Source organism: Mobula hypostoma, chromosome 20, assembly GCF_963921235.1.
Source record: "Mobula hypostoma chromosome 20, sMobHyp1.1, whole genome shotgun sequence".
In the NCBI taxonomy this organism is placed as follows: domain Eukaryota; kingdom Metazoa; phylum Chordata; class Chondrichthyes; order Myliobatiformes; family Myliobatidae; genus Mobula; species Mobula hypostoma.
In genome coordinates this window covers 42,474,636-42,491,713 of record NC_086116.1, presented here as the reverse complement: position 1 = coordinate 42,491,713, position 17,078 = coordinate 42,474,636, and the positions used below count along the sequence as shown (strand labels likewise).

Genomic DNA, 17,078 nt, shown 5'->3' with positions numbered 1-17,078 from the left:
CAGGTCATGAAATTTGTTGTTTTGTGGCAGCAAGGCATAAAAATTATTATTATAAATTAAAATAAAAGAATAAATGAATAGTTCAAAAGGGGAATACAGGGTAATGTTTAGAAACCTGATAGCCAAGGAGAAGAAGCTGTTCCTAAAAAGTTGAGCGTGTGCTTTCAAGCTCCTGTACCTTAATGATGGATTCCGCCTTTATAAGGCACCACCTTTTGAAGATCTCCTCAATGGTGAGAAGGGTTGTGCCCATGATGGAGCTGAATGAACCTACCAATCTCTGCAGCCTCTTTACCGGGCTCTAATGCAACCAGTCAGAATGCTCTCCACCATACACCTCCAGAAATTAGCATGTCTTTAATGGATTGGGAATGTATTTTACAGCAAAGTTAGTTAACGTGTGAGAAAAATGCCACATTTAAAGCATAGAAGGAACAAACTTCCATGAAATGCAGAATAACTCTTCTAGCCAGTAAGCAAAGCATAGTCATGATGTAATTATGTACATAAAAGCAACCTCAGTCACGTTCCTGTAATCTCTGAACTTGATTGACAGAGAGATTGCCCAATCATCTTCAGTGTGGCAGGATATAGTGTTGTCACTGTACATGCTCAATGCAAAATTCCTTGGCAGGCTTCTGATAGGTTAGTCAGCTTCAGTGGAGGAAGAAACAAAGTTTACACTAGGAACCCCAAAAGGAGCTCTTAACAGTACAAAATGATAAGAGGCATAGATAGAGTGGATAGCCAGAGACTTTCTCCCAGGATGGAAATTACTAATACAAGGGGGCACATTTTAAGGTGTTTGGAGGGAAGTATAGGGGGCCATGTCAGGGGCAGACCTTTTACACAGAGAGTAGTGGGTGCATGAAACACTCTGTTAGGCATGGTGGTAGAGACTGGTACATTAGGGGCATTTAAGAAACTCTTAGATATGCAGATGGATGATAGAAAAATGGACGGCTATGTAGGAGGGAAGATCTAGATTGATCTTAGAGTAGGTTCACAGGTTAGTGCAACATCATGGGCCAGCAGTTCTCAGCTGGAATTACTGCTCAAAGTTGCTTTCAAATGGTGGTTAGAGCATTAGGGGCTTGGGGGAGACCTGAAAGAAGTTTATAAAATTATGAGAGGCATCGATAGGGTTGACAGTCAGAATCTCTTTCCCTTGGAGGAAATTTCGAGTACTAGAAGATATCCATTTAAGGTGAGGGGGCAAGTTTAAAAGAGATGTGGGATAGAGTATTTTTACAGAGAGTAGTGGGTGCCTGGAATGGGCTTCCAGAGGGGCTCCTGCACAGAACGAGAAAAGGCTGCAGAAGGTTGGAAACTGAACTTGCTCCATCAAGAGGTGCCTCAAAAAGGCAGTATCCATCACAAAGGAACCGCGCCCCCCCCCCCCCGCCACCCAGGACGTTCCCTCTTTTCATTGCTACCACCAAGGAGAAGGTACGGGAGTCTGTAGACACACCCTCAATGTTTCAGGAACTTATTCCCCTCCACTATCAGTTTTCTGAATGGACAATGAACCAACCCATGAAAACTGCCTCACTATTTTTTTTTGCTTTCTTTTTGCATTACTTATTTACATATATTTCATATTGTAATTTATAGTTTTCTTATGTATTGCTCCATACTGCTGCCACAAAACAACAAATTTCATGACATACGCTAGTGATATTAAAACTGATTTTGATTCAGGCTGTCAGATAGACACATGAATATGTAGCAAATGTAAGAATATGGATCATGTACAGGCAGAAGTTTGGTTTAAATTGGCATCATGGTTGGCACATACATTGTGGGCTGAAGTGTCTGTTCCTTTGCTATGCTGTTGTTCTATGTTCTATTTTTGTTTCTTGTTTTCTCTCCATTCCTGGATGGAAGTTTGTTATCCACAATCGCAGATGCTTTAGTTTTATTTAATAATGTTTTGCCTGACATTTTCTCAAATGTTTCCTGGCACCAAATGCACCACATCCACTGCTTTCCCTTAGGTTCTATGATGGGACAGGATAGCAAAGTCTCTCTGATGGGGTAAGACATTACAGGGAGAGCCAGTGCAAGAATGGTTGTGGTCGGGGCCTTTCAAAGGATAAAACAAATACCATATCCCTAGAGTCCTAGGGAAGAGGATCATTAGTGAGAGATGTAGCTTGCTTTAGTAGCCCCAGCAGCAGTTCAGATAAAGATGGACAGTGAACAAACTTCCAGTGAAGACTGGAAGTCCATAAGGTTTGATATGGTTCCACAATAAGTGCTAAATACAGATGTATACCAAAGTGTTGCAGATGTGATCAGCAATGAGCAGGGAAGCCAAATGTTTGGTTCCAGAATGTATGATGACGCTAACGGGCTAACCCAGGCACACCATCCGGTGTGTTGGTTGCTAACACAAATGACGCATTTCACTGTATGTTTTGATGTACATGTGATAAAAATACTTGAATCTTAAATCAACATTACTACTGAATGCCCAATACTATCCATGCACGAGTGGACTATCATCAGGTAGACCGCCATTGATTTTTAACAATTAATTTTGAACTTCAGATCTCCTGTATAAGACATTAAAATGATGCACAATGCAATCAGTTTTTCATACAATTATTCTTACAATAATGCCTCAGTCCCACATACACCACACCAGACTCTGCTGGCCGCAGCACTGGCCACGTCTGTGAATGTACTGTCCCCTTCCCAAGTGCTTTCCACAAGCAGCATAGTCCAATACTGAACACAGATCATCTGTAATGAAAACTATTCCCTTCTTTTTCTTACCACACAGGGAATGTTGTCTGTACCCTTCTTTCTCTTTGTATTTCAGTCATTATTTCAGATTTTAAAGTTTTTATTGCAGTACCATTTATAATAACATATAACTAATATTATTTAGTACAAAAGTTCAAAGTTTTAGTTTGAAATAATACATTTGATATCAGAAACAAATATAACAAATGTACCAAGACTGGATTGTGCATTGCTAAATATCGTCACAGTTTTTCGTTTAGTTGGCCAGCTCTTCACTCCCAAGAAGATTAACTGAGCTCAAATTCTTCTTCATGATAGGGCACTGGCTCAATCCGGCATTCAGAAGAGGAACATTACAAGCAGAATTTTAGCCCTCGCTCTGATTCACCAATTTGTGACCCCAGTAACTTCAATGTTGGTGGAAAGCAAGGAGACTGGGCAAAGACTGTTGGCAGATTCTCCTAGGGACACCAGGAATGGATGCTGTACAGGTTGGTTAATTCTTACGGTTTAGTTAAAAAATACAATGCATTCATATGTTTAAGAAAGACCTTGCAAAAGAATAAAGCCTTATATTTTTATAACAACACACATAAAAGAGATTTCAAATCTCTTACTAGCTCTTCTTTCAGTTAGTCCTGACGAAGGGTCTCGGCCTGAAACATCGACTGTACCTCTTCCTAGAGATGCTGTCTGGCCTACTGCGTCCACCAGCAACTTTTTTGTGTGTTGCTTGAAATTCCAGCATCTGCAGATTTCCTAGTGTTTACTTTTTTTATAACATCTCTGATCATCTCTATGCAGCTAAAGAGGTACAAGCAAAGTTGTGGATAAACCCAGCAGATCAGGCAGCATCTGAGGAGGGAAATGGACTTTTTGGTCAAGATTCTTGGTCTGACCTGGCAGGAGAGCAGTGGAAATCATAGAGAGGATCCAGATGAAGAACCTCGGCCCAAGTCATCTTTTTCCCTACAACGATGCTGCGTGACCCGCTGAGTGCAATACTTTGTTTATCACTCCATATCCCAGCATCTACAGGCTCTTATGTCTCCAGTGATGGATTGGGGTATAGAACTATATTCTTTCATGTATTTTCTTGTAGGTTAACTTTGCTATGCTTGTTTGTATTTTTATGCAATCGCCCATATATTTGTAATTGTTCAACAATTACAGTACAGTTACTTCTGTACTTTTCTAGAAACTTCCTAGCTTTCAGTAGCAGATGTCTCACCACATGAATCTGGCTATTTTATAAGTTAATTATTACCAAAGGAATTTACTTTATCTACTTTACTTTACCTTATTATTGCCAAACAATTGATACTAGAGCATACAATCATCACAGCGATATTTCATTCTGTGCTTTGCGCTCCCTGGAGTACAAATCGATAGTAAATATTAAAAATTTAAATTATAAATCATAAATAGAAAATAGAAAAGGGAAGGTAAGGTAGTACAAAAAAACCGAGAGGCAGGTCTGGATATTTGGAGGGTACGGCCCAGATCCGGGTCAGGATCCGTTCAGCAGTCTTATCACAGTTGGAAAGAAGCTGCTCCCAAATCTGGCCATACGAGTCTTCAAGCTCCTGAGCCTTCTCCCAGAGGGAAGAGGGATGAAAAGTGTGTTGGCTGGGTGGGTCGTGTCCTTGATTATCCTGGCAGCACTGCTCCGACAGCGTGCGGTGTAAAGTGAGTCCAAGGACGGAAGATTGGTTTGTGTGATGTGCTGGGCTGTGTTCACGACCTTCTGCAGCTTCTTCCGGTCTTGGACAGGACAACTTCCATACCAGGTTGTGATGCACCCTAGAAGAATGCTTTCTACAGTGCATCTATAAAAATTAGTGAGGGTTTTAGGGGACAGGCTAAATTTCTTTAGTTTTCTCAGGAAGTAAAGGCGCTGGTGGGCCTTCTTGGCAGTGAACTCTGCTTGGTTGGACCAAGTCAGGTCATTTGTGATATTGACCCCAAGGAACATAAAGCTTTTGACCTATTCCACTTGCGCACCAGCGATGTAAATTGGGTCATGTGGTCCGCTACTCCTTCTGAAGTCAACAACCAATTCCTTCGTCTTGCTGACGTTGAGGGATAGGTTATTGCTTTTGCACCATGCCACCAGGTTCTTAATTTCCTCTCTGTACTCAAACTCATCATTATCCAAGATACGGCCTACAATAATGGTGTCATCAACAAACATGTATTGAGTTTGATGGAAACTTGGCTACACAATCATGGGTGTACAGTGAGTACAGCAGGGGGCTGAGTACACAGCCTTGTGGGGCACCGGTGCTCAGAGTGAATGTAGAGGAGAGCTTGTCCCCTATTTTTACAGCCTGGGTCCTGTCTGTGAGGAAGTTGAAGATCCAGCTGCAGATCTGAGTGCTAAGGCCCAGGTTCCGGATTTGCTGTTTTCTCTAGATTGTTATGAGACAACCATGAATAAGAGAAAATCTGCAGCTGCTGGAAATCCAAGCAACACACACACAAAATGCCGGAGGCACTAATCAAGCTGGGCAGCATCCATGGAAAAGAATACAGTTCACGTACTGGGCTGGGATCCTTCATCAGGATGACGAAGTCCTGATGAAGAGTCTTGGCCAGAAATGTTGACCGTACTCTTTTCCACAGATGCTCCCTGGCCAGCTGAGTTCTTCCAGCATTTTGTTTGTGTTGCGTTGATGAGACAACCATGACTACTTTTTAATCTTGTCTTTCCTTCATTCTCTCAGCACTTCTTCTTGTTCTTATTTGCTCTTGTAACATATAATAAAACGGCCATAAATAACAAGTTTTATTCCTCACTCTTAACTTCCAAAGAACCTTTGGATCGCAAAAGCATCAAGATACAACACCAACCATTAGAGTAATATTATTGTAGTGATGCAGTAAACACAACAGTCAATTAAAAATGCCAGACTAATTTCTTATACATAAACAATTGCACAATCAATAACAAGTTATAAAATCACTCAGCAGTGGAACAGGATCTGGTCTCCATCCTGTGCGTGCTTATTACCCTTCTACAGTTTACTATCCCCATTTACCAACACTCAGCCTATGGTATTTTATGCTTTGTCAATTCTAATGCTCATCAGGATATTTCTTAAATATTGTGAGAATGTCTGGTTCAACCAACTTTTCAGGCACAACATTCCAAATTCCAATCACCCTCCAGGTGAAAAATTCTTCCTCGTATCCTCCCTAAACTGGTTACTTCCTGCTTTAAATCTATGACATCTAGTTATGGATAACTATGCTGTGGGGGAAAGTTTGCCCTGTCCGTCTCATTTATGCCTCTCTTAACTTTGTACACCTCAGTGAGCCTCTTCTCCAAGGAAAGCAAAACCATCTGAGAAACTCCCTGTGGGCAGCCTCTCGGTGAATCTCCTCTGCACATTCTCCAAACCAATCAAGTTAGATGTCAACTTTAATTTTTGAAAAATCAAAGAAATTGATAGAGTGAATCCACTTACTCTTTTGTGCAGGGTTGGGGAATCAAAAACTAGGAGTTTAAGATGAGAGTGGAGATATTTAATTGGAACCTGAGGGGAAACTTCTTTCACTCAGAGAGTGGTCAGTATATGGAATGAGCTGCCAGGGGAGGTTTTGGAAGCAGATAATACGGTAAAATTTCAGAAGCATTTTGACTGACACATGGACAGGCAGGGAATGAAAGGAGACAGATCGTGTATACACAGGCGGAAATTTTAATTTAGCATCACGGTCGGCACAGATATTGTGGGCTTGTTCACGTGCCTTGCATTTCTCTGTGCAATTATATTGCATATTTCTCATAAGTGAACTTGGAGTTAATAAAGGGTAACTGGGTAACTATCATAATGATTCACAGTTTCATGTAACAATGGAAAATTATAGGTGATTATCTCATGTCCTCATTTTCTTAATTATGTGATATTGAAAACTTTTAATTTTAACAATATGTTATATCCAGATACAGTTAAAGTATCATTATGTTATTTAGTAATGAACTACAAACTGAAAATTACTAATGTAGACAATTATATTAATTGGAACAGGTACTTTTCTCGAGAAATAATATTGTTCATGTTATTACAGAGAAAAAGAGCTTCCACCCTGTCACACTTAAGTGGAATTACAATGACTGATAATGCCCTGACTTGATATTCTCATTGTTGTAGGAACACCCATCATTGGGAAGAAGATACCATCCATTTCAATTCCAAAACCAAATGGTGTATTTCCTACAGCTGCCGCTCAAAAAGCACCTGAATTAATGATATTGGACAGGACACCAGTGACCTCAGGTAGTACTCTTTCATGTTAAAAGAATCAGTCTTAATATCACTGGCATATGTCATGAAATCTGTTGTTTTGTGGTAGCAGTACATTGCAATACATAATTTTAAAAATTAAAATGTATAAATTACAGTAAGTATATATATTTTTTAAAAATTAAATAAGTGGTGCAAAAAGAGGGAAAAAGTAGTGAGGTAGTATTCCTGGGTTCAGCATCCATTCAAAAATCTCATGGTGGAGGTGCAGAAACTGTTCCTGAAATGTTGAGTGTTTTTTGGGGCTCCTGTACCTTCTCCATCATGGTTTAATGAGAAGTAGGCGTGCCCTGGGTGATGGGGGTCCTTAATGATGGACGCCACCTTTTCGAGGCATCACCTTTTGAAGACGTCCTTTATGCTGGGGAGGCTAGTGTCCATGATGGAGCTGGCTGAGTTTACAACTTTCATACCAGATGATGATGCAACCAGATAGAATACTCTTCGGTGAGGAGAAGATATTCTTTGTGATCTGCGAAGTCGCTGGTCTCCTGGTGAAGAAGTCAAGTATCCAGTTGCAGAGGGAGGGACAGAGGCCCAGGTTCTGGAGTGTGTTGATTAGAACTGAGTGTAGGATTGTGTTGAATGCTGATCTGTAATCAATATCTAGTAGCCTGATATAGGTATTACTATTGTGCAGGTGATACAATGCTGAGTGAAATAATGTTACTTATTGTTGTCATTATCACATTGTTTCTTTGAAAACCAGAACTTAAAATGAGATGTTATTGTAGTGGATCGATCACAATGGTAGCATTCTACACCAAGGATCAACCAAGAAAATACACACTCAGTGGCCACTTTATTAGGTACACCTGTACATCTGCTCATTAATCCAAATATCTAATTAGCCAATCTTATGGCAGCAGCTCAAGGCATAAAATCATGCTGACATGGTCAACAGGTTCAGTTGTTGTTCAGACCAAACATTAGAATGGGGAAGAAAGGTGATCAAAGTGACTTTGATTGTGGAATGGTTGTCGGTGCCAGCCGGGGTGGTTTGAATATCTCAGGAACTGCTAACCTCCTGGGATTTTCACACGCATAAGTCTCCAGAGTTTACAGAGAATGGTGAGGAGAACAAAAAGATCCAGTGAGCAAAAATTCCTTGTTAGTGAGAGAGTTTAATGAAACTGGGTCAAGCTGATAGGAAGGTGGCAGTAACTCGAATAATCATGCATTACTAAAGTGGCCTGCAGAAGAGCATCTCTGAACACACAACACATCAAACCTTGGGTGGGCTACAACAGCAGAAGACCACGAGCATACACTCAGTGGCCACTTTATTAGGTACAGGAGACACCTAATAAAGAGGCCATTCTGTGTAAGATGCATAGCAGGTTCATTCAAACTCCAATGTGGCCACTAAGGGTATATTGGTAAAGTGGTTTATTATTGTCATATGAACTGAGATACAGTGGAAAACATTGTTTTGAATCAGAATCGGGTTTAATATCACTGGCATATCATGAAATCTGTTATTTTGAGGCAGCAGTGCATTTTAATAAATAATAATTAAAAACTATAAATTACAATAAGGAACACATATAAAAATTAAATTAAGTGGTGCAATAAGAGAGCAAAAGTAGTGAGGTAGTTTAATGTCCATTCAGAAATCTGATGGTGGAGGGGAAGAAGCTGTCCCTAAAATATTGAGAGTGTTTCTTCAGCCTCCTGTACCTCTTCCTTGATGGTAGGAATGAGAAGGGGGCATATCCTGGGTGATGGGGGTACTTAATAGTGGATGCCACCTGTTTGAGGCATCACCAGTTGAAGGTGCCCTCAGTGCCAGGTAGACTATTGCCCATGATGCAGCCAACTGATCTTACAACTTTCGACAGCGTTTTCTGATCCTTACCTTTCCACTGTTGATCCCTTAATGAGGACTGGTGTGTGTTCCCTTGACTCCCGCTTCCTTAAGTCCACAATCAAATTTTTGGACTTACTGATGTTGAGTGCAATGTTGTTGTTGTGACACCTCTCAAGTAGCTGGTCTATTTCACTCCTCCACGCCACTTCATCACCATCTGAAACTCTGCCAACAAAAGCTGTGTCATCGGCAAACTCTTAGCTGCCATTTGAACTATGCCTAGTCACACGGTCGTGGGTGCAGAGGGTGTAGAACAGTGGGTTAAGCTTCTTTGAGGGGCATCAATGCTGATTGTCAGCGAGGAGGAGATAATATTTCCAACTTGCATTGACCGTGGTCTCCCGATGAGGAAGTGAAGGATCCAGTTGCAGAGGGAGGTAAGGAGCCCATATTTTGGAGCTTATTGATTAGTACTAAGGGTATGAAGGTGTTGAACACTGAGCTGTAATCAATAAACAACAGCAGCTTGAAATAGATATTGCTATTGTCCATGATTGCATGCCATCGGTTATTATAATTACAGCACCAGCTCCGAGATTAGGGTTCAATTCCTGCCAGTGTCTGTAAGGAATTTGTATCTTCTCCCCATGGGTCTCCTCTGGGTGCTGCTGCTTCCTCCCACGTTCCAAAGATGCAGAGGTTAGGGTTAGTAAGTTGTGGGCATGCAACGTTACCACTAGAAGCATGGTGCCACTCAAAGGCTGCTTCCAGCACGTCCTCAGATGGTGTTGGTCTTTGACGCAAATGACACATTTCGCTGTATGTTTCAAATAAAGCTTTGTATGTTTATCTTTATCCATACAGATCATGAGGTAGTACAAGGGAAAATAATGCACTGTGCAGTGATTAATGGCTGGCTAGTTACCAGAATGCAGAATAATGTGTTATAGATTCAAAGAATGTATGCACCTTTCCTGCTGATATTGGTACTGGTTTATTATTGTCACATGTACCAAGGTACAATGAAAAGCTTGTCTTGCATACTGTTCATACGGATCAGCTGATTACACAGTGTGTTGAGGTAGAGCAATGCAATTACACCATTGTTGGCACTGTGGCAGTTTTGTAATTGATGCGACGCTATTACATCTCAGGGCTTCGGAATTCAGAGTTCATTTCCGGCATCTCCTTTAAGCAAATTTGTATGTTCTCCCTCTGAGCATGTGGGTTTCCTCCAGGTGCTCCAGTTTCCTCCCACACTCCAAAGGCGTACCGGTTTGTAGGTTAATTGGTCATTGCAAACTGTCCTGTGATTAGGCGAGGGTTAAGTTGGTGGGTTACTGGGTGGCGCAGCTCGTTGGGCAGAACGGCCTGTTCTGCGTGGTGTCTCTAAATTAAATAAATAAAGAATGCAGCATACAGGGGAAGTGCAGTGAGATAGACAAAAAGCTGAAGGGTAGATTGCGAGGTCAAGACTCCATCTTATCATACGGGTTAACTGTTTGATCAGTGCACAGTGCATTGAGGTGATGATGACTTGCGAAGATCAGGAGGGGAAACTCCATCACTGTAGGACTTCTCTTCCCAGCTGTGCTGTGTAGGTTTATAGTGAGGATCGGTGAGCGTGGACCAACTCCACTCTTTAGGCCGGGGGACGTCCCACAATGGTACAGTACAGCGAGCCGCGATGACTGTGGCAACCGCAAGGCTGTAAGTTGAGCATCAGAAATCCCCTTCTCCTAGACAGACTGCCTGGCAAAGCTAACGAGTCCTACCTATCCTGGTTTGGAATCGGAGTTTTCCTTCTCCTAGGCTGACTGCCAACCAAGGCTAATGAGCCCAGCCTGCCTACCCAGTCATACTGCTGGGCACTCAGTCACGCCATGACATAGCAAACTTAGTAAGAATAGGGATGCCATGTGAAGGCATTGCTATGGGTACAGTACTGTAGGAGAGGCCATATACCTGTGACCTCCTGCATGGCAAGCCAAACAGTGATCACTACAGCTGGAAAGGAGAGGATATGGAAGACACTTCACCTTCCTTAACTGAGCAGGACGTCTAGCACAGGACTCAACCATCTCTGCATTGAGGTAGGACAAGGTAAAAACTACAATGCAGAATAAAAGGCCCCAGTTACGGAGAAAGTGCAGTGCAGGTAGACAATAAGATGCAAGGTCATAATGAGGTAGAACTTACGGTTAATAGCCATCTTTTCATATTAGAGGACCATTCAAAGGGCTTATAACAGTGGGATAGAAGCTGTCCCTAGCCTGGTGGTAAGTGCCTTCAGTTTTTTTTTATCTTCTGTTCATAGCGAGAGGGGAGAAGAGAGAATGTCTGTGACGAGAATTGTCAGGAGAGTCCACAGAGGGGAGGCTGGTCTCTGTCCTGTAGGAGAGTCCAATTAATACTTAGAATTTATCCAAGGATTGGGATGTTTAACTGTATCTTAGGGGGAAATCTGTTCAATAATCATGACCATATTTTTCTCATTTAGTTGATAATGATCCTCACTTCATCATTCATCTGCCGAAAAGTAAACAAGTTGTTTGCTTCAATATCGATCCGCAGCCTGGAAAAATCCTGAGCCTGGTGTCAGATCCAATCAAAGGTAACTGAAAAACCACTCGACTTCTCTTCCAAAGCACTTATTATGTCAAAGTAATTATGTGCATTTGGTAATTATCTGTCCTCTGTATAAACTGTGTTTGATTATCTTGATTGAACTCTTTGATAAGACAACAACATTGATGAAGGAAATGCGGTGTCATCTTGCTAGTCCCATTCTCACAAGCAAGTGAGCAAAATTGATGCTTAGGGAGCTACAGGATCAGTAGCAGAATAGACAATACTAACTTAAATGAAGACACGTGAGAATTGTATAAGACTCTGGTGAGGCTTAATTTGGAATATTGTGTGCAGTTCTGGTTATCTACAAACGTTTGTACTTACAGGAAAGATTTCAATAAGCTTGAAAGAATACAGAGGAAATTTACAAGTTGTATGGGACTTGAGGACCTGAGTTATAGGGAAAGTTTGAATAGGTTTGGACTTCAGCATGGACCTCATTCAGTTTGGACCTCATTCTTCAGCAGAATGAGGGGAGATTTGATAGAGCTACACAAAATTATGAGGGGTATAGACAGGGTAAATGCAAGCAGACCTTTTCTTCTGAGGTTCGGTGTGACTAGAACTAGAGGTCATGGGTTAAAGGTGAAAGGTGAAATATTTAAGGGAAACTGAGGGGTCCGGATGAGATGAAAGGCCTGTTTCTGTGCTCAACGACTGCTGGAATCTGGATCACGCACAAAAATCTGAAGGAGTTCAGAAGGTCAAGCAGCGTCTATGGAGGGAAGTGGACAGATGATGTTTCAGGATGAGACCCTTCAGTGCTGAAAGATAGAGGGGAGATAAGCCAATATTAAACAGTGGAGGGAAAGAGCTGAGCAATAGGTGGATATAGGTGAGGAAGGAGCTAGGTGGAATATGATAGGTAACTGAGAGAGAGGAGAGTGGGAGATGATCCAGAAGCTCGAAGGTGATAGGTGGAACTAACAACAGGCTGAAGATGAGAGAATCTACATGAAGTAGGGATTAACACACACTGGAGGGCCTCAACCAGTCAGGCATCATTTATGGAGGGAAATGAGCAGTCGGCGTTTCAGGATGTGACCCTTCAGCAGGACATGAAGAAAGCATCAGTAGTGTTACTCTGGTAACTGGTATTTTCAAGGACTTCCTTTGTGCCGAACTGGTCAGTTTACCAGACTGCTGGATATTACTCCTGTTGGTACCCCATCACACTTCTAATTCACATTTTTTAAGATGTTACACAGCCGCATTACAAACTTTCCAATGAACCAGCTGAGTTTAAAAGGAGTGTGGAGAGTAAGGCCCCAGTGTATGAAGGAAATCCAGCAAATAGGCCTTTGGTGAGTTGAAAGGGAAACCTGGGGAGCCAGTTGGTAAATCATCAGGATTTCTGAATTATCTGAGCTCAGATGAAATGCCTCGACCCAAAATGTCAATAGGCCATTGTATGGTGTAGGTTTGTGTTTGGGTTTTTGCCTGTGGGATGGTGTAAGTTTGTGTATGGGTTTCTGCCTATGAGACAGTGCAAGATAGTGTGGTGGGTTTTTGCCTGTGAGACGTTGTGAGTTTGTGTGTAATTTTCTGCTTGTGACTCAGTGTAAGATTTTGTGTGCAGTTCAGCCTATAAGCCAGTGTAAGTTCATGTGTATCTATCAAACTAGGAAAAACTCACACACAGAGCTAAGACCTTTCGAAGTGTCTGTTAGGCAAGAGATAGGGGACAACCTCAAATTGTAGTTGCAAATTTCTGTGTTTAACAGTGAAAGTACAACCTCCAGAGATTCCTGCCTCATTTACTCCTCAATAAATGTGTGGTAATTTAATGGAAAATCTACAAAAATGTAAATAATTTAGATAGGAGTACTTAAAATGTGAAAAAAAAGAGAAATGAGGCAAAGCAATATTGGAATGTGTCAACAGAACTAAATGATTATAGATGGTTCAATATCACCATCTACTGTTTGAGCAATGACATTACAACAAGAAAGTAGCTCTCCCCTTTTAAGGGATAATCCATCCATCCTGTTAAACAGATTATAGATCCACCATCACAGCCTCCAATCAAGATATTTACACAAAAACACTTTATTGATTTTGTTCCTTTTAACACACTCACATTTTTTTTTGCACAGGCATTGCAATCAATGGTAAAGTCATCAGTGGAAAGAAAGCCAAAAATGGGAAGTTAAACACCTATTTTGGAATAATCGGGCTCCATTTCACCAAACTGGATCTAAGCTTTGAGATCAGCACAGAGAAGATTCTCCTGAAGGATGGGATTCAGAAAACTCTCCTTCGGTGGTCTGAGAATGCTATGTTGACTCATGCTAAGTAAGTCGGCTGGGTGTTTGTGTCATGTCCACATTGAAGATTTGAGATAATGGTTTTGTAAAAGGAAGGAAAGAATCAGAATCAGTTTTATTATCACTGACATACGTCATGTAATGGGTTGTTCTGTGGCAGCAGTTCGGTGCAATACATAAAATATGCAATAAATTCTAATAAGGAATAAATATTTATTTAACAAAGCTACATAAGTAGTGCAAAAAAAAGCAAAAATGGTGAGGTAATGTTCATGGACCGTTCAGAAATCTGATGTTGGAGGGGAAGAAGCTGTTCCTAAAACTTTGAATGTGTGTATTCAGACTCCTGTACCTGCTCCCTGATGGTAGTAGTGAGAAGAGGGCCTGTCTGGGTGGTGGGGGTTCTTGATGATGAATAAACCTTTTAGAGGCATCTCCTTTTGAAGATATCATTGACGGTGGGAGTGTTAGTGCCCATGACGGAGCTGGCTGAATTTTTATAATCCTCTGCAGCTTTTTCCAAATCAGTTCCGTCATGCTTCCATATCAGACAGTGATGAAATTCTGGTAAAGACGGAGACAGTTGTAGAGATTCAGGTGAAGTTGTTCCAGAGAACCCCATCAGGAGAAGGAAAAATGTGCTGATCGCTGATGCTTCCTACAAATGATGACATGCTACATATCACTAAGCACTCCTATTAATAAGATGCATCATAATTACTCCCTTATGCCATTCCAACAGTAACTCCCAATCCAATGCCAAGAACAAAATGTGGGTGGAGTGGAGAAAGAGAAATGAAGTACAGTAGATTGGACTGCAAGCTATCATCGTGGTCAGTGTAATGCTATTACAGCACCAGCAACTTGCTTCAATTCCTGCCAATGTCTGCAAGGAATTTGTACATTCTGCCAGCGACCATGTGTGTTTCCTCTGGGTGCTCGTTTCCTCCCACACTCCACTTGTGCAGCGCGAGACAAAAAAAATAAAGGACGAGACTAGCAGGCATAGGTGAACAACGGCAGTGTAGGATCCCATCCAAGTCACGTACTCATTCTGAGTTTGAAATATTGTATATCACTGGCCTGTCATCTTCGATGACCTGGAACTCTCTTGTGCACCATGAGGGCACCTTCACAAGAAGGACAGCAACGGCTCAGCACCATCTTCTCAAGTGCAGAGATGGGTAATAAATGCCAGAATTGTCAGAGACATTCCCGGCTGAAAAATGAATGAAGATTAACAATTTTAAAAAGTCGTAAAAATTATTCTGGGATTCTGGATTCTGCTATAAGAACAGACTCATAAACTCGATTTTCATAGAGAAAAAATAATCTGGATGTGAATAATAATCATATTAGGTACCTATTTTACCTAATAAAATGGCCACTGGGTGTACATTCATGGTTTTCTACTGCTGTAGCCCATCCACTTCAAGGTTTGACATGTTCATTCAGAGATGCTCTTCTACACACCACTGTTGTAATGCATGGTTATTTGAGTTGCCATAGCCTTCCTGTCAGCTTGAACTAGCCTGGTTATTCTCCTCTGACATCTCTCATTGACAAAGTGTTTTCACCCACAGAACTGCCACTCACTGGATTTTTTTTTGTTTTCTGCACCATTCTCTGTAAACTCTAGAGACTGTTGTGTGTGAAAATCCCATCAGCGGTTTCTGAGATATTCAAACCACCCTGTCTAATATCAACAATTATTCCACGGTCAACAGCACTTAGAAAATATTTCTTCCCAATTTTGATATTTGGTCTCATCAACAACTGAACCTCTTAGATATGTTTGCTTGTTTTTATGCATCGAGTTGTTGTTACGATTGGGTGATGAGATTATTTGCTTTTACGACCAGGTGTATCTACTAAACTGGCCTTGGAGAGTATAATTACTTTTATTTTTAAGAGGTTTCTATTCATAATTCAATTATCTACTTAGAGTTGACTAGCATGAGAAATTCCATGCGCTAGAAATAACACAATGTTGCTCAATGTCCTATGACTCATTGCATTATAGGGATAGCTTTCAGAGGTTTGGCTGGAAATTAAAATCCTGTCTCTAATCCTAACCCAGGGCCTTAGTGAGGTTAAAAATGCAAACACGACAAATCAGCAGACGCTGGAATTTCAAGCAACACAAATAAAAGTTACTGCTGAGATGCTGCCTGACCTGCTGCGTTCACCAGCAACTTTTATGTGTAAACAACAGGAATTCTGCAGATGCTGGAAATTCAAGCAACACACATCAAAGTTGCTGGTGAACGCAGCAGGCCAAGCAGCATCTGTAGGAAGAGGTGCAGTCGACGTTTCAGGCCGAGACCCTTCGTCAGGACACTTCGAAGGGTCTCGGCCTGAAACGTCGACTGCACCTCTTCCTACAGATGCTGCTTGGCCTGCTGCGTTCACCAACAACTTTGATGTGTGTAACTTTTATGTGTGTTGCCTTAGTGAGGTATTGCTCCATCAGTCTCCTTGACAATTAACCAGAGAGGGATTTATTCTTACATCAAGACAAGTGTGAATGTTCTGAAAAACTATTCAAACTAATTCAGAGAAGCTAGTGAAACATATTCAGTTTGCTTGTCTTGTTTTCCTATTCTAGTTTTGTTATCAAGGTGAAAAGAAATACTAACGTCACAATCACCATGGACAGAGATATGGTTTTCTTGATTTTACTTCACCGTGTCTGGAAAAATCATCCAACCAACGTGGACTTCCTTGGATTTTACACTCCTCCCACAAACACATTCTCCACCAGTGTCCATGGACTGATTGGTAATCAATTCTCAGGAATTGCCTTTTTTATGTAACTCTTTCCGTCAGTAATCGTGGTGGTGATGCGGTATTTGAGGCAGCCAATTTCTAGAACATAAGGGACCAGGAATAGGAGTATGCCACTCAGTTCCTCAAGCCTGCCCCTGGACTCAATTCCTCTTCTGTACCCTGTTACCACAGTCCTCAATCACCAATCTTCCTTGAATTTATCGACCTTCAATTTATGTACTTCTTATGACTCCCTCTGGGAGAATTTCATAGATTCATCATCCAATGGGAAGAGGAACTTCTGCATGTTGAGTACAAATGGTCAGCCCCTTATCTTAAAATTATGTCCCTTCATTTGTGACTCTCCCTCTTGTGAATAAATGCCTTGCCCCTTAGAATCTCATACAGGTGTGTCTCAATGTTCACCTCTCTTTTCTCTAAATTCCAAAGAATGCAGATTCAATGAAGAGAAGAACCACTAGAGTAGTACCTGGGGAGGCACAGTAGCACAGTGGTAAGCACAATACTTTACGGTACCAG

At 41.4% G+C, this 17,078-nt stretch overlaps 1 protein-coding gene across 1 annotated transcript in view; it reads left to right on the top strand.

Annotated features, from left to right (window-relative positions):
* The window catches only part of itih2 (inter-alpha-trypsin inhibitor heavy chain 2), a 106,012-nt gene that overhangs the window by 84,391 nt on the left and 4,543 nt on the right, over positions 1-17,078 (top strand). The window contains exons 15-19 of the mRNA XM_063072734.1: positions 3,070-3,242; positions 6,909-7,034; positions 11,372-11,485; positions 13,599-13,797; positions 16,378-16,550. Of these exons, the coding sequence (XP_062928804.1) occupies positions 3,070-3,242; positions 6,909-7,034; positions 11,372-11,485; positions 13,599-13,797; positions 16,378-16,550 (785 nt within the window). The remainder of the gene's footprint in view (positions 1-3,069; positions 3,243-6,908; positions 7,035-11,371; positions 11,486-13,598; positions 13,798-16,377; positions 16,551-17,078) is intronic.